The sequence below is a fragment of the Fundulus heteroclitus genome, chromosome 18 (genome assembly GCF_011125445.2).
Source record: "Fundulus heteroclitus isolate FHET01 chromosome 18, MU-UCD_Fhet_4.1, whole genome shotgun sequence".
NCBI classification, from domain to species: Eukaryota; Metazoa; Chordata; class Actinopteri; order Cyprinodontiformes; family Fundulidae; genus Fundulus; species Fundulus heteroclitus.
Window position 1 is genome coordinate 117,905 of NC_046378.1, and position 14,557 is coordinate 132,461.

Sequence of the window (14,557 nt, forward strand, 5' to 3'; positions counted from 1 at the left end):
GTCTTAAGCTCCAGTCCTAGCTGCAGGCAGGCTAGTGTAAAACACTGGAATGACCTGGAAATGTTATGGAACACTTTTCCAGGCCTTTAAAAAAACTGTGTGTACGCACAGCACGCAAAAATATGAAGAAATTATTGTTGGTGTGTAGAGAATGCTCAGCATTGTATGTCTGTGTGAGAGAGAGTAAAAATACATGTAAATTACCAATCCAACTTGTTTCTTTATTAAAATAGAAAATGTATTCATTTATATTTTTATTTATGTAATCAAACATTTATATTGGTTTATAATGGCATAAACCAACATGTTTCAGCATGAGAATATATTTGACACTGACAACATCCTGTATCACAACCACATCTATGTCGTTTGTAAAAAAAAAAAAAAAAAAAGTGTGAAAATCGGGAAGTTATTTCTTTTAGTTGGGCAAACAGCTTACTCTGTACATATAAAAGCACTGAGGTCGCGTGAGAGACCCATCCAAGATGGCGGCCGCGTTAAAACGTCAGCTCCAGTCTTTGGGGCGTCTGTGCCTGAAGTGCTCGTGGATTCAGGAAGGAGTGGTGCGTTCAGGAACGCCTCCTTTCCTTGTGAACCAATTAGGAAAGATTCATGAAACATGCGTTTTCACGCCACTGCGCTGCAGAGTGAGGACTTTTGGACCCCGTCCGTCATTCGCGCTCACAGAAAATGGCCATCCGTGTGTTAGAATGGATATTCTTCTTTTATTTCGCCTCTCACATTCCTATTACGTTGTTCATTGACTTACAAGCCCTGCTGCCCGGACATGTGTACCCCCAGCCGGTAAGTTCCGACCACAGTGACTGACTTCTTCACCTGATCTCTGCGGCTCTGAGATTATTCTCCCGGTTTATCCCCACTAGCTGAGAGACCTTCTGGGATGGTACGCTGAGGAGTTCAAAGACCCCATGGTGCTGGACCCTCCCGAGTGGTTCAAGTCGTTTGTTTTCTGTGAGGCTTTCTTTCAAATGCCATTTTTCCCCATTGCAGCGTACGCTTTCCTGAAAGGTGAGTGAACTAAAGAGCGGCTGCTGAATGCGAGATACCTGCAGCCCGGCTGCTTTTCCACAAAGAGACACCCGGTTAAAAACTTACTTACACTGAACAGTAGCGGAGTGGTGGCCTAGAGGTTAGAGCAGTGCGCCTGCGCTCTCAGAAGGGTTCCACCAGGTTTGAACCCCGCAGACTCTCAGGGACCCTGAGCCAAACCCTCAGCCCCCGGGCGCTGTAGGCTGTCCACTGCTCTAATGGACACATTCCGTTGGAGTGTCTAAATTCATATATTCATTCTGAAACTGACCCAAAATTGGGGGGAAAAAAATCATATTTTCTGTTCTGCATCAACATGTTAAGTCAGGTTTGGGTAACGAATGAAAATCTGCTCAGTTCTACTCAGTGCTCTTCAAATTTAAACTGCAGGTGTTTACACCGACAGACTGGTTTCAGGATTGAAGGACTTGGGATCGCTGACTAAAAGACAGATTATGCACAATGTGAATCTGTTCACCAGATTCATCACACCAGCTAAAGCAAACTGAAAGAATCAACCTCCCATACTCGCCGTTTGGAAAGATACACACAGTCAAAGATGAGCAGCAATACTTTGGGGTATTTAGAACTTGACATAAGAGGGAAAAAAATGAAGATTTATTTTTTTTTCCAAAGTCATATTTTCACCATATGCATTCATACATAAACGTCACTGATCCAAAGTAAATAACTAGCAGTTATATATTTAGTTTGGAGCTAAATGTTAAGGCTGAGTTTACCTACAATCCCTCAGAATGGGTCTCTGGGAGAAAACACGAAACTAAGAAGAACAACTCCAGACGACCTACTCAACTTTTTTTGTTTTCTTACCTGGATTATTGCCAGGGTTATTGATATGTCATAGTTAAGCAGGTGGTGGAGGGTTGATGGTTCAGGGTGGTTTTGCAGCCACAAGGACTGGCCACTTTGTATATTGAAGAGTTCTACAGTCTAATGGGAAGTTTAGGCATAATATGCTCATGAAGCTGCAAAATAATCCCAATAATGGCGTCAAATCAGCGCCAATCAACACGTTCCAACGGGTGAGTCTAAGGTCAGAGATGAAGAAAGGTGGACATCAACAAGTGTCTGCAAGGTTGAACTAAAGAAGCATTGTGAAGAAGGGAGGGTAGACCTTCCTTCACAGCCATCTGAAACAGCCATGAATGAATAGAAAGTTTGTTTGCTCAAATTGTTGCTCTCTGGTTTTTGACTCTTGGAGTAGAGGTTTTACACACTTTTACATGTTGGTTTAGATCTTTTTAGCTAAATACTGTCAGTGTGTAAAATGTGACGTGTTGCTGATCTGATGTTTAAATTACTTCATTTTATGACCCAATAAAGATCGGATTATGCCTAACGATGTGGTAAACAATCAAAGCAGGGTGTACTTCTTGCACCAGCAGTCCCAGAGATAAACGGTTTTATCTTGGGCCTTGAGCGGCTCAAGCATCGGTGACATGCTGCAGCCTGGTGCCCGTTTTACTGATCCCTCTCATCCTCTAGGCGGCTGTAAGTGGATCCGGACTCCTGCCATCGTGTACTCCACGCATGTTGCCACCACGCTGATTCCCATCCTAGCCCATATCCTCTTCTATCAGTTCCCTGTCCGGCCTCACCCTGGTCCCCAAACTAACCGGGAGCGCTGGCTGCTGGTCTCCATATACGCACCGTACCTGCTGGTTCCGCTGCTGCTGCTGCTCACAATGCTGCTGTCCTCCAAATACAACCCCACCTCCAAGCCTGGAGGCACGTCAGGCAAAGCCAAGAAGAAAAACTGAATCCAACACAAAACTGTGATTTACCTTGATTTTCGAAGACATATCCCCCCACCTTGCATTCTTTATGAGATATTTTAATGTAAGAGCTCATGTGAAACATGTCAGCTGAGAAGAATCTGTTAGATTAAGTCCAAACTAGTCATCTATAATTGTTATTTTTTTTAAATAAATTGAATTTCTTCATCTCATTGTGAGTTTTTTAACCCGACCATAGACTAAAATGTGAATTATTTGTTTGAATATGCAGTTTGTGCATACTTCAGGTTATTTAGCTTGTAAACACATAATGAGTTACTGCAAATGTAAGTCTGACTAAAATGAATTGGATGTAGTGTAACAGTGTTTAGGTTTAAGTTGTAGAATTCCACTTGCTTTCTATGTATCAGTGCAATGGGGAAATAGCGCCCCCCTCTTTGTGTGGTTGGTTATATGTTGCTGGTCCCTGTAGTCAGTGCCAGTCTGTGAAAGCTACACGAGAGGTGAGTTGCATTCTTCAGCACACAGTAGAAAAGTGTTAGCAACATCATAAAACATCATTTTTTTACTAAATTAGACAAGTAATTTGTAATGATTAGTTACTAGATGTGTGCCTGGCACCAACATCTGTACTTTTAGTTTTCTTAATATTGTAAAACACTTGGTGTGCTAAGTTAAAAGCTAACATAACGCTCTGTTGTAGCGTGCTGAGTGAAGCTGAGCCGTTGCACTGATTCAAACCCCGATATGTTCCCATTCAGGTACATCATTTATTATTGTATTCTTCATTGTACATTGAAAATATGAATGTTTTGCTGTAATTACGGCCAGTCTGTGAAAGCTACACGAGAGCGTGCTGAGTGAAGCTGAGCCGTTGCACTGATTCAAACCCCGATATGTTCCCATTCAGGAAATAAACTGCCTGACAACCCAGAAACTCGTCTTCATTTAAAAAAAACTACACAACGCAGAGTCGAGGGGTTACTTGGGCCAGCCCGGTACAGTGGACTGAAGCAGAACCCGGTTACATTGGTGCCGTGACCTGAGCTTCTGCGATCCTGTATCTGCAGCGGTGCTGTCTATTTCCTGGACAGTGGTTGGAGTCACCACATGGACTGTGGGAAACCCCGTGGGATTTCCCTTCTTCCCACCGTTTGCTGTTTTCTATTGGAACACTGAGGTGGGATTCTGTACGTCTGGTTGTAAGAAAAAAAAAAAAAAAAAAAAGGACAAAGCAGATTTAAATCATGACAGACCTTCCTGGTTTTGGCAGAGGGAGGGGGACTGTTAGTTTTACCCCACTACAGTCATTTGGCAGGGGTAGAGCAGGTTTGCTGGCAGCCCCAGTCTCATCCACACCTAGGCCTGTCTTTGCTGAGTTAACTGAAACACCTGTTGATGGTGACTGTGATGATTCCCATCATTCTAAATCAGATACCAAACCTACAACAGAGAGCCTTTATGCAGAGATAGCAACGCAAATTGGAGTTTCTATTGGAGAAAGCATTGCCTCTTGTATTGAGTCTCGCTTGGGCTGTGGAATGGGACACAGTGTTCTTGGGTCTGCCAGTAATGTGCTCTCAGAACCTTCACTTTTGAATGTGATTGTGAAATCTGATGTTAAAGAACCTGTGTGTTTTAGAGGGGATGGTTGTGACACATGCAGTGTTCAGGAATGGGAGGAAATGATGATGACCTATTTGAAGAAAAAAGGGGTACAGACAGCTGAACAGGCTGATGAAGTGCTTAGTAAACTGGCAGGGAAGGCAAGAGAGGTAGTCAGGGTGGGCATACGTAGTAATCCATCCTTGTGTCTTAAGGTAGGCCCAGAACCTATTTTTGAGATCTTAAAACAGCACTTTAGTGACACTGCCTGTTCGAGCATGCCTTTGGCTGATTTTTATGCAACATTACCTAACTTAGGTGAGACACCTTTCGATTACTGGCTCCGGCTGAACAGAGCCATGGAACTCACAGAGGACTGTCTCAAACGACAGAATAAGTCATTTGCATATCTGACAAAAGAACTGACTACAATGTTCATTCGACACTGCCCAGACCCAGAACTGTCTCTTATTTTCAAATGTAAGCCGTTGCAGCAGTGGACACCTGCTGATGTACACGAGAAGTTGCTGGAGCACAGCAAAGATCAGAAGTGTGGCTCTCAGCTGAGTGCATCCAGTGCTTTAAGCTCTCAGCGACAGGAGGTGAGTCCTCATGTGCAACAGGTGACATGCAGCAGTAAATGTACCACGCCATCCCCGATCTCTACCTCTACTGGGCTCAATGCACCGGCGCCTGCTGATCGTCTTGATCATGTGATAGCTCTGTTGGAGAAAGTTCTGGAGGGTCAGCCTCGACAAGCAAGAACACCTGCTAAAGATGATGTCAGAGCACATCGAGACCAAGTACACAAAGTCGTGCCCTGTGTAATTTGTGGTGACACAGCACACTCTACCTATTACCACTGTAGAGCCAATCAGCTGTGCTTCATCTGCCATGCTGCTGATCACACACGGGCTCGATGCCCCAGGGCCGTATCTAACAAAGCGAGAGGGCCTGAATCAGCTGACCAGCAGATGGGAAACTAGTTGGCCTACATGTGGAGGGGGCAAGTGTTAGGCCTGAAATTGTGCCCCAAGAGACTGATTATGATGATTTGGAGTCTGTATACCAAACTGTCTGTGAAGAACGACAGCTTGGTCATCGACCAGTGCTTCAGAACACCCAAAGATTGAAACAACACGATAAACTGTTCTATGAAAATGTGACCCTTGGTGGCAGAGTATCTGTTAAAGCAATGCTTGATAGTGGCTCCATGGCCTGCACCCTCAGTACTGATCTGATACCCCACCTCTTAGATCATGCAGTGTTGCAGACCCCCACCTTGCAACCCACTGATGTTGTACTGATTGGTTGTGGTGGTTCAAGGACAATCCCATCTGGTGTGTGTGACATTACAGTGGAAATGTATGGCTGCAAAGTTGTTGTGCCTATGCTGGTGGTTGCAGGACAAAGTGAGGACCTTATCATAGGCAGCAACCTTATGCGGCATTTGGTCAATCGCCTGAAGACAAAAGATAAGTTGGGGGTGGAATGCAGCAAGAGCTTAAATGCAGAAGATATGTCTGATCACACTGTGCTAAGTTTAATGTCAGAAGTGGTGGTTCCGGAGAGTGCCGGTGATAAGATTGGAACTGTCAAGCTAAAGAGAGCCATAACCTTGGAACCTTTGACAGAGCACCTAGTCTGGGGCAGGCTGCTGCTAGGAGATAATGAGGAAGTTGGCAGAGCTGTAGTGATCGAGCCCATAGCAACAAGATCCAGGCCAAGGTCAGTTATGGTTGGAAGAACTGTGGCACATCTAAATAGTGATGGGTGGCTCCCGGTAAAGGTGTTAAACCCCTTTGAAAAGTCAATGACTTTAAAACGAAACATGAAGTTGGCTGACGTGTTTACCTGTGCAGCAGTGGAGAGCTTCAGTCCCACTGACTCCTGCTTACAACAGAATATACAACTGCCAACTACTGAATCAGCACAGTGCAATGATGATCAGAGTCTAGTCACTGATGTCTCTACCTTGCCTGATCATCCATCTTTAGAGCAAGTGATGGGTGACAGTAGCTCTTTACATGCAGTGCTGCAAAATCTGGGGCTGTCTGACATTGATATCAACTCATGTGAAGTGTCACAAGCTAGCAAAGAGAAACTAGTTGACCTCATTGCCCAGTTTGAGTCCATTTTCTCGAGAGACAAGCTAGATTGCGGCAAAGCTACTGGCTATCTTCATAGGATTCGAGTTGTAGATGACAAGCCATTCCGGTTGCCTTGCAGACGTGTGCCACCGACTCATTATGACAAATTAAGACAAGCTCTGAATGAAATGGAGGAACGGGAAATAATCCGAAAGTCTTGCAGTGAGTTTGCATCACCATTGGTCTTAGTTTGGAAGAAGTCTGGTGATTTAAGAATATGTAATGATTTTCGCTGGCTTAACGCTAGAACTGTCAAAGATGCACATCCTCTTCCGCATCCAGCAGATGCACTGGCTGCTTTAGGAGGAAATGGATTTTTCTCTACAATGGACCTGACTTCAGGCTACTATAATGTGGAGGTGCATGAACAAGACCGCAAGTACACAGCATTTACATCACCATTCGGGTTATACGAATACAATCGTATGCCACAAGGACTGTGCAACAGTCCAGCGACCTTTATGAGGATGATGTTGGGCATTTTCGGAGATCAGAACTTCCTCAGTGTGTTGTGTTATCTTGACGATGTCCTGGTTTTTGCCCCCACAGAAGAAGTAGCACTGCAGCGCTTGCATATGGTGTTTCAGAGACTACAGGCTCACAATCTTAAGTTGGCCCCAAAGAAGTGTCACTTCTTGAGGCAGTCTGTGAAATTCCTAGGGCACATTGTTAATGCTGATGGAATAAGGTCAGATCCTGACAAAATAGCATCCATTACATCCCTTACGGAAGCGGACCTCATGGAAAATGGTTCTAAGGTTCCATCCCAGCAGAGGATCCGCTCGTTCCTGGGAATGGTCATGTATTACCAGCAATTTATTGAGAACTGTTCATCCATTGCAAAACCTCTGTTCCGGCTGACATCTGGGGACAAAGGTCCACGTGGTCCAGGGAGAAGGCGCCAGAGGGCGCGTGCAAAGCTGTGTGAGGAGGACTGGACAGATGATTGCAGAATAGCGTTCTTCAAGTTGAAGCAGGCTTTGTTGGATCGGGTGCTCTTGGCCCATCCAAACTTCGAAGAGCCCTTCCTTCTATCGGTTGATGCCTCCAGCAGTGGCCTTGGTGCTGTGTTGTCGCAAGTTCCAGCTGGAGCTTCAACATCAAGGCCAATCGCCTTTGCTAGTAAGACACTCAGTCATGCACAGTCCAAGTATCCAGCACATAGGCTGGAGTTCTTTGCCTTGAAATGGGCAGTGTGTGATAAGTTTCACCACTGGCTTAGGGGTCATCGGTTTACAGTATGGACCGATAATAACCCTCTGACTTACATACTGTCTAAGCCAAGATTAGATGCATGTGAGCAGAGGTGGATTGCAAAACTGGCACCTTTTCAGTTTGACATAAAATACATCCCTGGTCCTAAAAATGTGGTTGCTGATGCACTGAGCAGGGAACCCTTTGTGCAGCCGACTGCCTCCCATCGTCTAATAAGAGTGCCATACAATGATCTGCTGGCTGAGGCAGAGGCAGTTGCCACAGGCGGGGTGCAGGAGGCCTTCAGATGGACAGTTCACTCACCTGAGGAGACCCCTAGCAATGACCAGCATATTGTTTCTCAGTGCACAGCTGTTGTGCAGGCAGGGGGGCTGACATCTTGTGAGGTGGGAGCTGTTTTCCAGGTTCATACAGAACAGGAGTCCAAGGTGTGGCCACATGCTCTCCTTCTGCCTCAGTTCTCTCAGACTTTGCTCACACCGAACCAAACTGAATCTGAAATCTTTTCGCATGAAGAGCTAGTGAGACAGCAGCGGTGTGATGATACACTGAATAGGGTGATCTTTTATGTAGAAAGGGGGCGAAGACCATCAAGGAGAGAGCGTGCCAAAGAAGCGACTGATACAAATAGACTTCTGAGGGCGTGGAACAAGTTGACTGTGAAAAATGGTGTATTGTATCGAATCTCCAGGAATCCTGTAACAAAGACAAAAACCTATCTGTATGTTGTCCCGCCTGCCCTGCGTCCTGCTGTACTGAAGGGAGTCCATGATGAAGCAGCCCACCAGGGCCAACAACGAACCCTTTATCTTGCCAGGCAAAGATTTCATTGGTCTGGCATGGCTAAACATGTGGCAGAGTATGTGAGGTGCTGCAAGCGGTGCATTGTTAGCAAGTCACCGGAACCAGAGGCTAGAGCACCTTTAGAGAACATCAAGACATCAGAACCCCTTGAACTAGTCTGTATAGACTTTTGGTCGGCTGAGGACTCTGCAAACAAATCAGTGGATGTGCTTGTGGTCACAGACCATTTTACAAAGATGGCGCATGCCTTTTTATGCCCCAACCAGTCTGCCAAGGCAGTGGCGCACCAACTGTGGCATAACTATTTCTGCATCTACGGCTTTCCAACACGCTTACACTCTGATCAGGGTGCAAATTTCGAGAGTGCTCTCATCTCTGAACTGTTGAGTGTTGCTGGAGTCCAGAAGTCCCACACGACTCCATATCACCCAATGGGTAATGGTTCTTGTGAAAGGATGAACCGCACCTTGGGTAATATGATTCGTGCCTTACCTCCAAAAGCTAAGCAAAGATGGCCAGATATGTTGAAGTCCCTCACCTTTGCGTACAACTGTACCATCCACGAGACAACTGGCTTTGCTCCATTTCTGTTGATGTTTGGCAGGGTGCCAAGGCTCCCAATTGATATAATCTTTGGCTCAGTCATTGACCATCATGACGTCACAGATTATGACCGATATGTCCAGACACTAAGGAAAGACCTCAAGGAGGCCATGGACATTGCACAAAGAACGGCAAGCAAACAATTGCAGCGCCACGCTGATCTCTACAACCGGAAGGTCCGGGGATCACCAGTGGAGATTGGAGACCGTGTTCTTTTGGCCAACAAAAAGGGACGCGGCAAGAGAAAACTTGCTGATCGCTGGGAGAATGTTGTCTATACAGTTGTGGACAAGAATGACACAAGTCACACATTTAAGCTGCAGAATGCCTCCACTGGGCAGGTGAAGGTCGTACATCGTAACCTATTAATGCCAGTGAACTTTCTGCCTGTTGAGGATGCTTTGCCTCAAGATGAGGTGGATGTGTTTTCTGAATCTGGCTCGTTGATGACGGATGGTGATGGAGAGGCTGTGTGTGATGTGTCTCTGGCATCTGCTGAGTACAGGACGAGAGCTTGGGTTTCTGTCTTGCCATCTGAGGTGCCCAGCGAGTTGCCAATGACCGAGGATATTGAATCAGAAGGCACTGTTGTGGAGCATCTACTGGCATCTAGCCATGTCCCCACTAGCGTCGCTGATGTACATGAAAATCCAACTGATGAGCAACAATCTGACTTGGTCATGTCCTTGGATCCACCTACATGCTCTTCTGCTTTGGAGGCAGCAGCCTCTGCTGAGCATGATCCGAGCTGTTTGCCTTTGGTTAAGGTTTCTGTCTCATCTGAGACTGATGTGCCCACTGGAGATTGTACTGTTGTTGACAGAGTGGTGGGGACTCGCACAAGATCAAGGGTGGGAAGGTTACTTAAGCCTGTTTCTAGATTGATTGAGATGATGCACCAGAAAACAGAAAAAGTTTGAGTCTTGTTAGAGTGAAGACAGTTTGTTTTATTGTATTTGTAATAGACAATGTTTTTTTTTTGGAACAAACAGGGTGCTTTTGTTTTAAATTGTCCGTATCAGAATGGCGTATGGTTATAATATGGTAAAATATGTAATCGGCATATTTCATTTTATTGTTTTTTGCTTCCCACACGTGTGAGATAGGGGTCTGGCCAACTTCTTCTTATACTGATTCTTTTGAGAATAGTCGTCTGACTGGATTTTCTTTGTAACCGTGCTGCCTGGAATTTGCTGAGCGGATTCATCATATCTCAATGGCTGTGAATATGCTATTGTAAAATTGTGTAGAATGTTCATTTTGTTTTTGTTCTCTTTTTCTCTTCTGGTTGCTGTGGTGTATCTGTTTTTTTTTTTCTGTGGGGATGTTGCTTTTGTTTGTGATATTTGTTTATTTTGGGGTGCAAGTGGAATTCAGCAGGGGGGAATGTAACAGTGTTTAGGTTTAAGTTGTAGAATTCCACTTGCTTTCTATGTATCAGTGCAATGGGGAAATAGCGCCCCCCTCTTTGTGTGGTTGGTTATATGTTGCTGGTCCCTGTAGTCAGTGCCAGTCTGTGAAAGCTACACGAGAGGTGAGTTGCATTCTTCAGCACACAGTAGAAAAGTGTTAGCAACATCATAAAACATCATTTTTTTACTAAATTAGACAAGTAATTTGTAATGATTAGTTACTAGATGTGTGCCTGGCACCAACATCTGTACTTTTAGTTTTCTTAATATTGTAAAACACTTGGTGTGCTAAGTTAAAAGCTAACATAACGCTCTGTTGTAGCGTGCTGAGTGAAGCTGAGCCGTTGCACTGATTCAAACCCCGATATGTTCCCATTCAGGTACATCATTTATTATTGTATTCTTCATTGTACATTGAAAATATGAATGTTTTGCTGTAATTACGGCCAGTCTGTGAAAGCTACACGAGAGCGTGCTGAGTGAAGCTGAGCCGTTGCACTGATTCAAACCCCGATATGTTCCCATTCAGGAAATAAACTGCCTGACAACCCAGAAACTCGTCTTCATTTAAAAAAAACTACACAACGCAGAGTCGAGGGGTTACTTGGGCCAGCCCGGTACAGTGGACTGAAGCAGAACCCGGTTACAGTAGCACTACTATTGCTGTGATTTTATGGAGCTAAAACAGTGGCAGCTTGCAGGGACATTGAAAAGAGATTTGGCAAAATCAAACATTGAGAAATTAAACATCGAAAAATCACTTGCAATGCCATCGAAAAAGAGGTTTGGCATTGAAAAATTAGACATTGAAAAGTCAGCTCAGGCTAACCCTCCATCTGATCTATGAAATTTCGTTGTATGTACCTTGTATGTATGTATAATGACAAATAAAGCATCTTAACTGGGACTGTTTTGCCGTCTGGGGTGGGACTAAATTGAAGGCCCCTTCATGAGCCCTCTGTTTTTCTGGTACTCATCATCTACCTGCAGTGAACTTATGGAAAGCTCCGGTCAAGTACCGCTGCTCGACCACAAGAAAAGGTATTATTTTCAATAAAATTATCTTCATTAGCTTGTACAGCTGGTGATTGTAGTGACATGGAGCTAAACCTGGTAGATGATGAGTACCGTAAAAAACGGAAAGCCCGTGAAGGGGTCTTCAACTTAGCCCCGCCCCTGATGGCAAAATAGTGCCAGTTTGTAGTGACATCATAGCTGAAGGAACTCTGCAGTGACACTGAAAACATCTCATTGAAAAAAAGCTACAGCATAAAATGAGAATATAAGTTTTTACTTTCTAACAATGTTTGACTTTCCAATGTCTAATCTTTCAATGCCAAATCTCTTTTCAATGTCGCTGCAAGCTGTCACTGTTTTAGCTCCATATGATTTCACCCCAAGTGCCTCTCCAGGTATTATTCCCCTTAAACACTTTCATATTTAGTCACAGTACTGCATTTCATGTGATAGACCAACATCAAGTAGTGCATAGTTTTAAAAATGGAAGGAAAATAGGGATTTCCAGAGTTTGCACAGAAAATGCACAGGTGGATACTGAAGCTTTAGACAATTGTCTATCTGTGGAAAGTAGGTCCTTTTCAGTATGATGAGGAATCTATCCACTGACAGCACAGAATGTTCTAACTTTTCTTCAGCAGAGGTAGATCAGCTCAGTGGCATGGCTCTCAATCCAGCTAAAAATATGCGGCGAATGCTTTAAAACTAGCGTGAGACAATCCCGCAGAGCTAACCTGTAAACTGCTATATGTACCTGAGAGTCCAAGCTGTCAGACTCAGAATCATCATGAGTTATTTGTTGGTTCTGGATTCCCTTTTTTAAGCACTTGATCTGGAAATGATGGAAGCTGTAGGAAAAGATGGTCTATTATTTAAAATAAATTTGTTTCTCTTGTTGACTTTACAAGTCAAAATGTTTAGCAGGGGATAACATTTATTCAATTTAACAAAAAATTACAGGCAATTTTTCAAGAGTGGTGAATCTAAATGTTGGCCTGCTACGGTATTCTTGAGATGTGTCAGTTCTATTTCCGGCCACCGGAGGGCGACAAAGCTTGGCTTGATGGAATGGTGCTCTCTATACTTCCTCGTTGTTGTTGCTGTTGTTTAAATACATTTCTGTTTCAACAAAAGTCTGCTATGGCGTATAACTATCTCATGCCAAGCTTCTTATTTTTTGCACGCAGCCACTTTTATCTGACGATACATATTCAGGCTTTTAAAATGAACTTTGAGCAACATACTGCAGCTATGTGCCATTTCACCTCAGAAGAGTCGAAGCATGTGAGCTCCCCAACATGAACAACAAAGAAGTGTTGTGAAATACAGCAACAGACCACATTTCTGTTTGATGGTTTACGTAAGACTTTACCGAGCCTAATCTTGTGAGTGTGACGGACTAGCTCTTGCGGCGGAATTATATAGTGTTGTGGTGTGTGCCGCGGTGGACGGCGTATAAAAGCTGAACATGGCACTATTTCTAGGCATTGTTTGGCTGTGGCGGACTGAGTAGCCGCGGCGGTCCTGGTGATACACAGGAGCATTACGGTTTATATCGGTATATTAACCGCGGTCTAGTGCTTGACATTAAAATGTAATTGGACCACACAGCCGCCCCCGGTGTTTGCGTTAACCCAGTCGACGAAGCTAAGCTAGCAGGGCTGTTGGACATTTTCCCACGGATGGAACGGGCTGGGGGGGAGCGGCAGTGTTGTTCTCCAGCGCTGGAGCGGTGTCTCGCGGACCTGGACGACGCGTCGACGATGACCGATAGTTCGAGCTGCCGTCTGCGGGCCGACGGGACTTCGCTGTTGACGTTTTAAACGTCGCATTCCTGGCACGTCGATGCCAACCGCTGGACGCCAACCTGCTCGCTGATGTCGGCTCGCCTGGCCAACCCGCTTCTGTTTTAGCCGAGCGGTGTGACCTCCCGAGCCGCAGTTATTGTTGGCGCAGACCTGCGGGCGCTACGCGGCCATGACGCTAGGTGTAGCCGCGGGCTTGGGGCTCTGGCAGCAGGCTAACGCAGCGCTCCGCGTCTGCAGCTGATCCAGGCTTCGCAGAGTCACGTCCACCCGGCTCCTGCACCATGTAGACGGGCCGTGTTAATGAGTCAGGTGACCGGGCACCGAGCAGTCGTTCAACTGGGTCACGGACTGACAGCCAGCTGGCGCGGACGCCGTTAAGCTAAGGATTGATGCTAGCCATCATCATCATCATCATCATCAAAGCCGTCTGATCTGCTGTGAGATTGCAAACATCCCAGCCTGCTTGAAGGGCACTTGAATGCATCATCTCCGGCCTCCATCTCTTATTTATACCAGAAAGGCTCACCGGAGCAGCCTGCCATGAAGTGACTGCAGCCAGAGAGGCAGCATAACCTCGGTTTTTCCTCCCGGATATCCCTCCTCCTCCTCCGCTGAGGAGAGCAGGGCTGCAGGGCATCCACCTCTCAGCTCATCCATTCGCCCCCCCTCACCATGGAAGCCGTGGGAGACTTCGAGTACAGCAGGAAGGACCTGGTTGGACACGGAGCGTTTGCGGTGGTGTTCAAGGGAAGACACAGAAAGGTAACGGGGTGGCCTGGAGTTGAAGCGCTGTAAGTTCCTAATATGTCTGCGCAAAGAGGAGAAGGAGCGGCGAAATGTGCAATCTAGGTCAGCTCTGCGGCGGCACAGTGGGCTGCCACCTCCTCTGGGAGGGTGATTTATTTAAGCCCCTCTACTCAGCATGTGAGCCGAGGCATGGCAGCAGCCCAGGATGGTAGGTTTACATCATTTATGGGTTGATTGGCCTTGCGTCAGGTGTAAACAACTATTAATGTTTGGTTCATTCATGAAGTGGATGAGTCAGGCAGCAGTGAATGACTTGCTGACGTCCTGAGATAGGAGGAGGAGGAGGAGGAGGAGAGGCCTCCTATTTAAGAAGACAGGGTTCCTTATAT

The 14,557-nt window shown here is 45.6% G+C and overlaps 3 protein-coding genes across 4 annotated transcripts in view; all 3 read left to right on the forward strand.

Annotated features, from left to right (window-relative positions):
- The first annotated feature begins 596 nt into the window (after positions 1-596).
- Positions 597-11,148, forward strand: tmem97 (transmembrane protein 97). Of its 2 annotated transcripts, XR_004933266.1 has the most exons (4): positions 597-804; positions 885-1,029; positions 2,557-3,178; positions 10,587-11,148. XR_004933266.1 is itself a non-coding variant. In XM_012878713.3 (3 exons), exons 1-3 carry the CDS (start codon positions 691-693, stop codon positions 2,829-2,831), a joined length of 534 nt encoding a protein of 177 aa, XP_012734167.3. In that variant the 5' UTR covers positions 597-690; the 3' UTR covers positions 2,832-3,740. The 2 variants fall into 2 exon arrangements, 1 of the variants encoding a protein (XP_012734167.3); XM_012878713.3 differs by lacking the exon at positions 10,587-11,148 and having other exon boundaries at positions 2,557-3,740.
- Positions 5,588-11,148, forward strand: LOC110368421. The gene is made up of 2 exons (XM_036150039.1): positions 5,588-10,718; positions 10,919-11,148. Exon 1 carries the CDS (start codon positions 5,608-5,610, stop codon positions 10,102-10,104), a length of 4,497 nt encoding a protein of 1,498 aa, XP_036005932.1. The 5' UTR covers positions 5,588-5,607; the 3' UTR covers positions 10,105-10,718; positions 10,919-11,148.
- A 1,931-nt stretch (positions 11,149-13,079) lies between these two features.
- Positions 13,080-14,557, forward strand: part of ulk2 (unc-51 like autophagy activating kinase 2) — a 30,026-nt gene continuing 28,548 nt past the window's right edge. Inside the window, exon 1 of the mRNA XM_012878710.3 lies at positions 13,080-14,183. Coding sequence (XP_012734164.2) covers positions 14,094-14,183 — 90 coding nt within the window. The 5' untranslated portion in view covers positions 13,080-14,093. The remainder of the gene's footprint in view (positions 14,184-14,557) is intronic.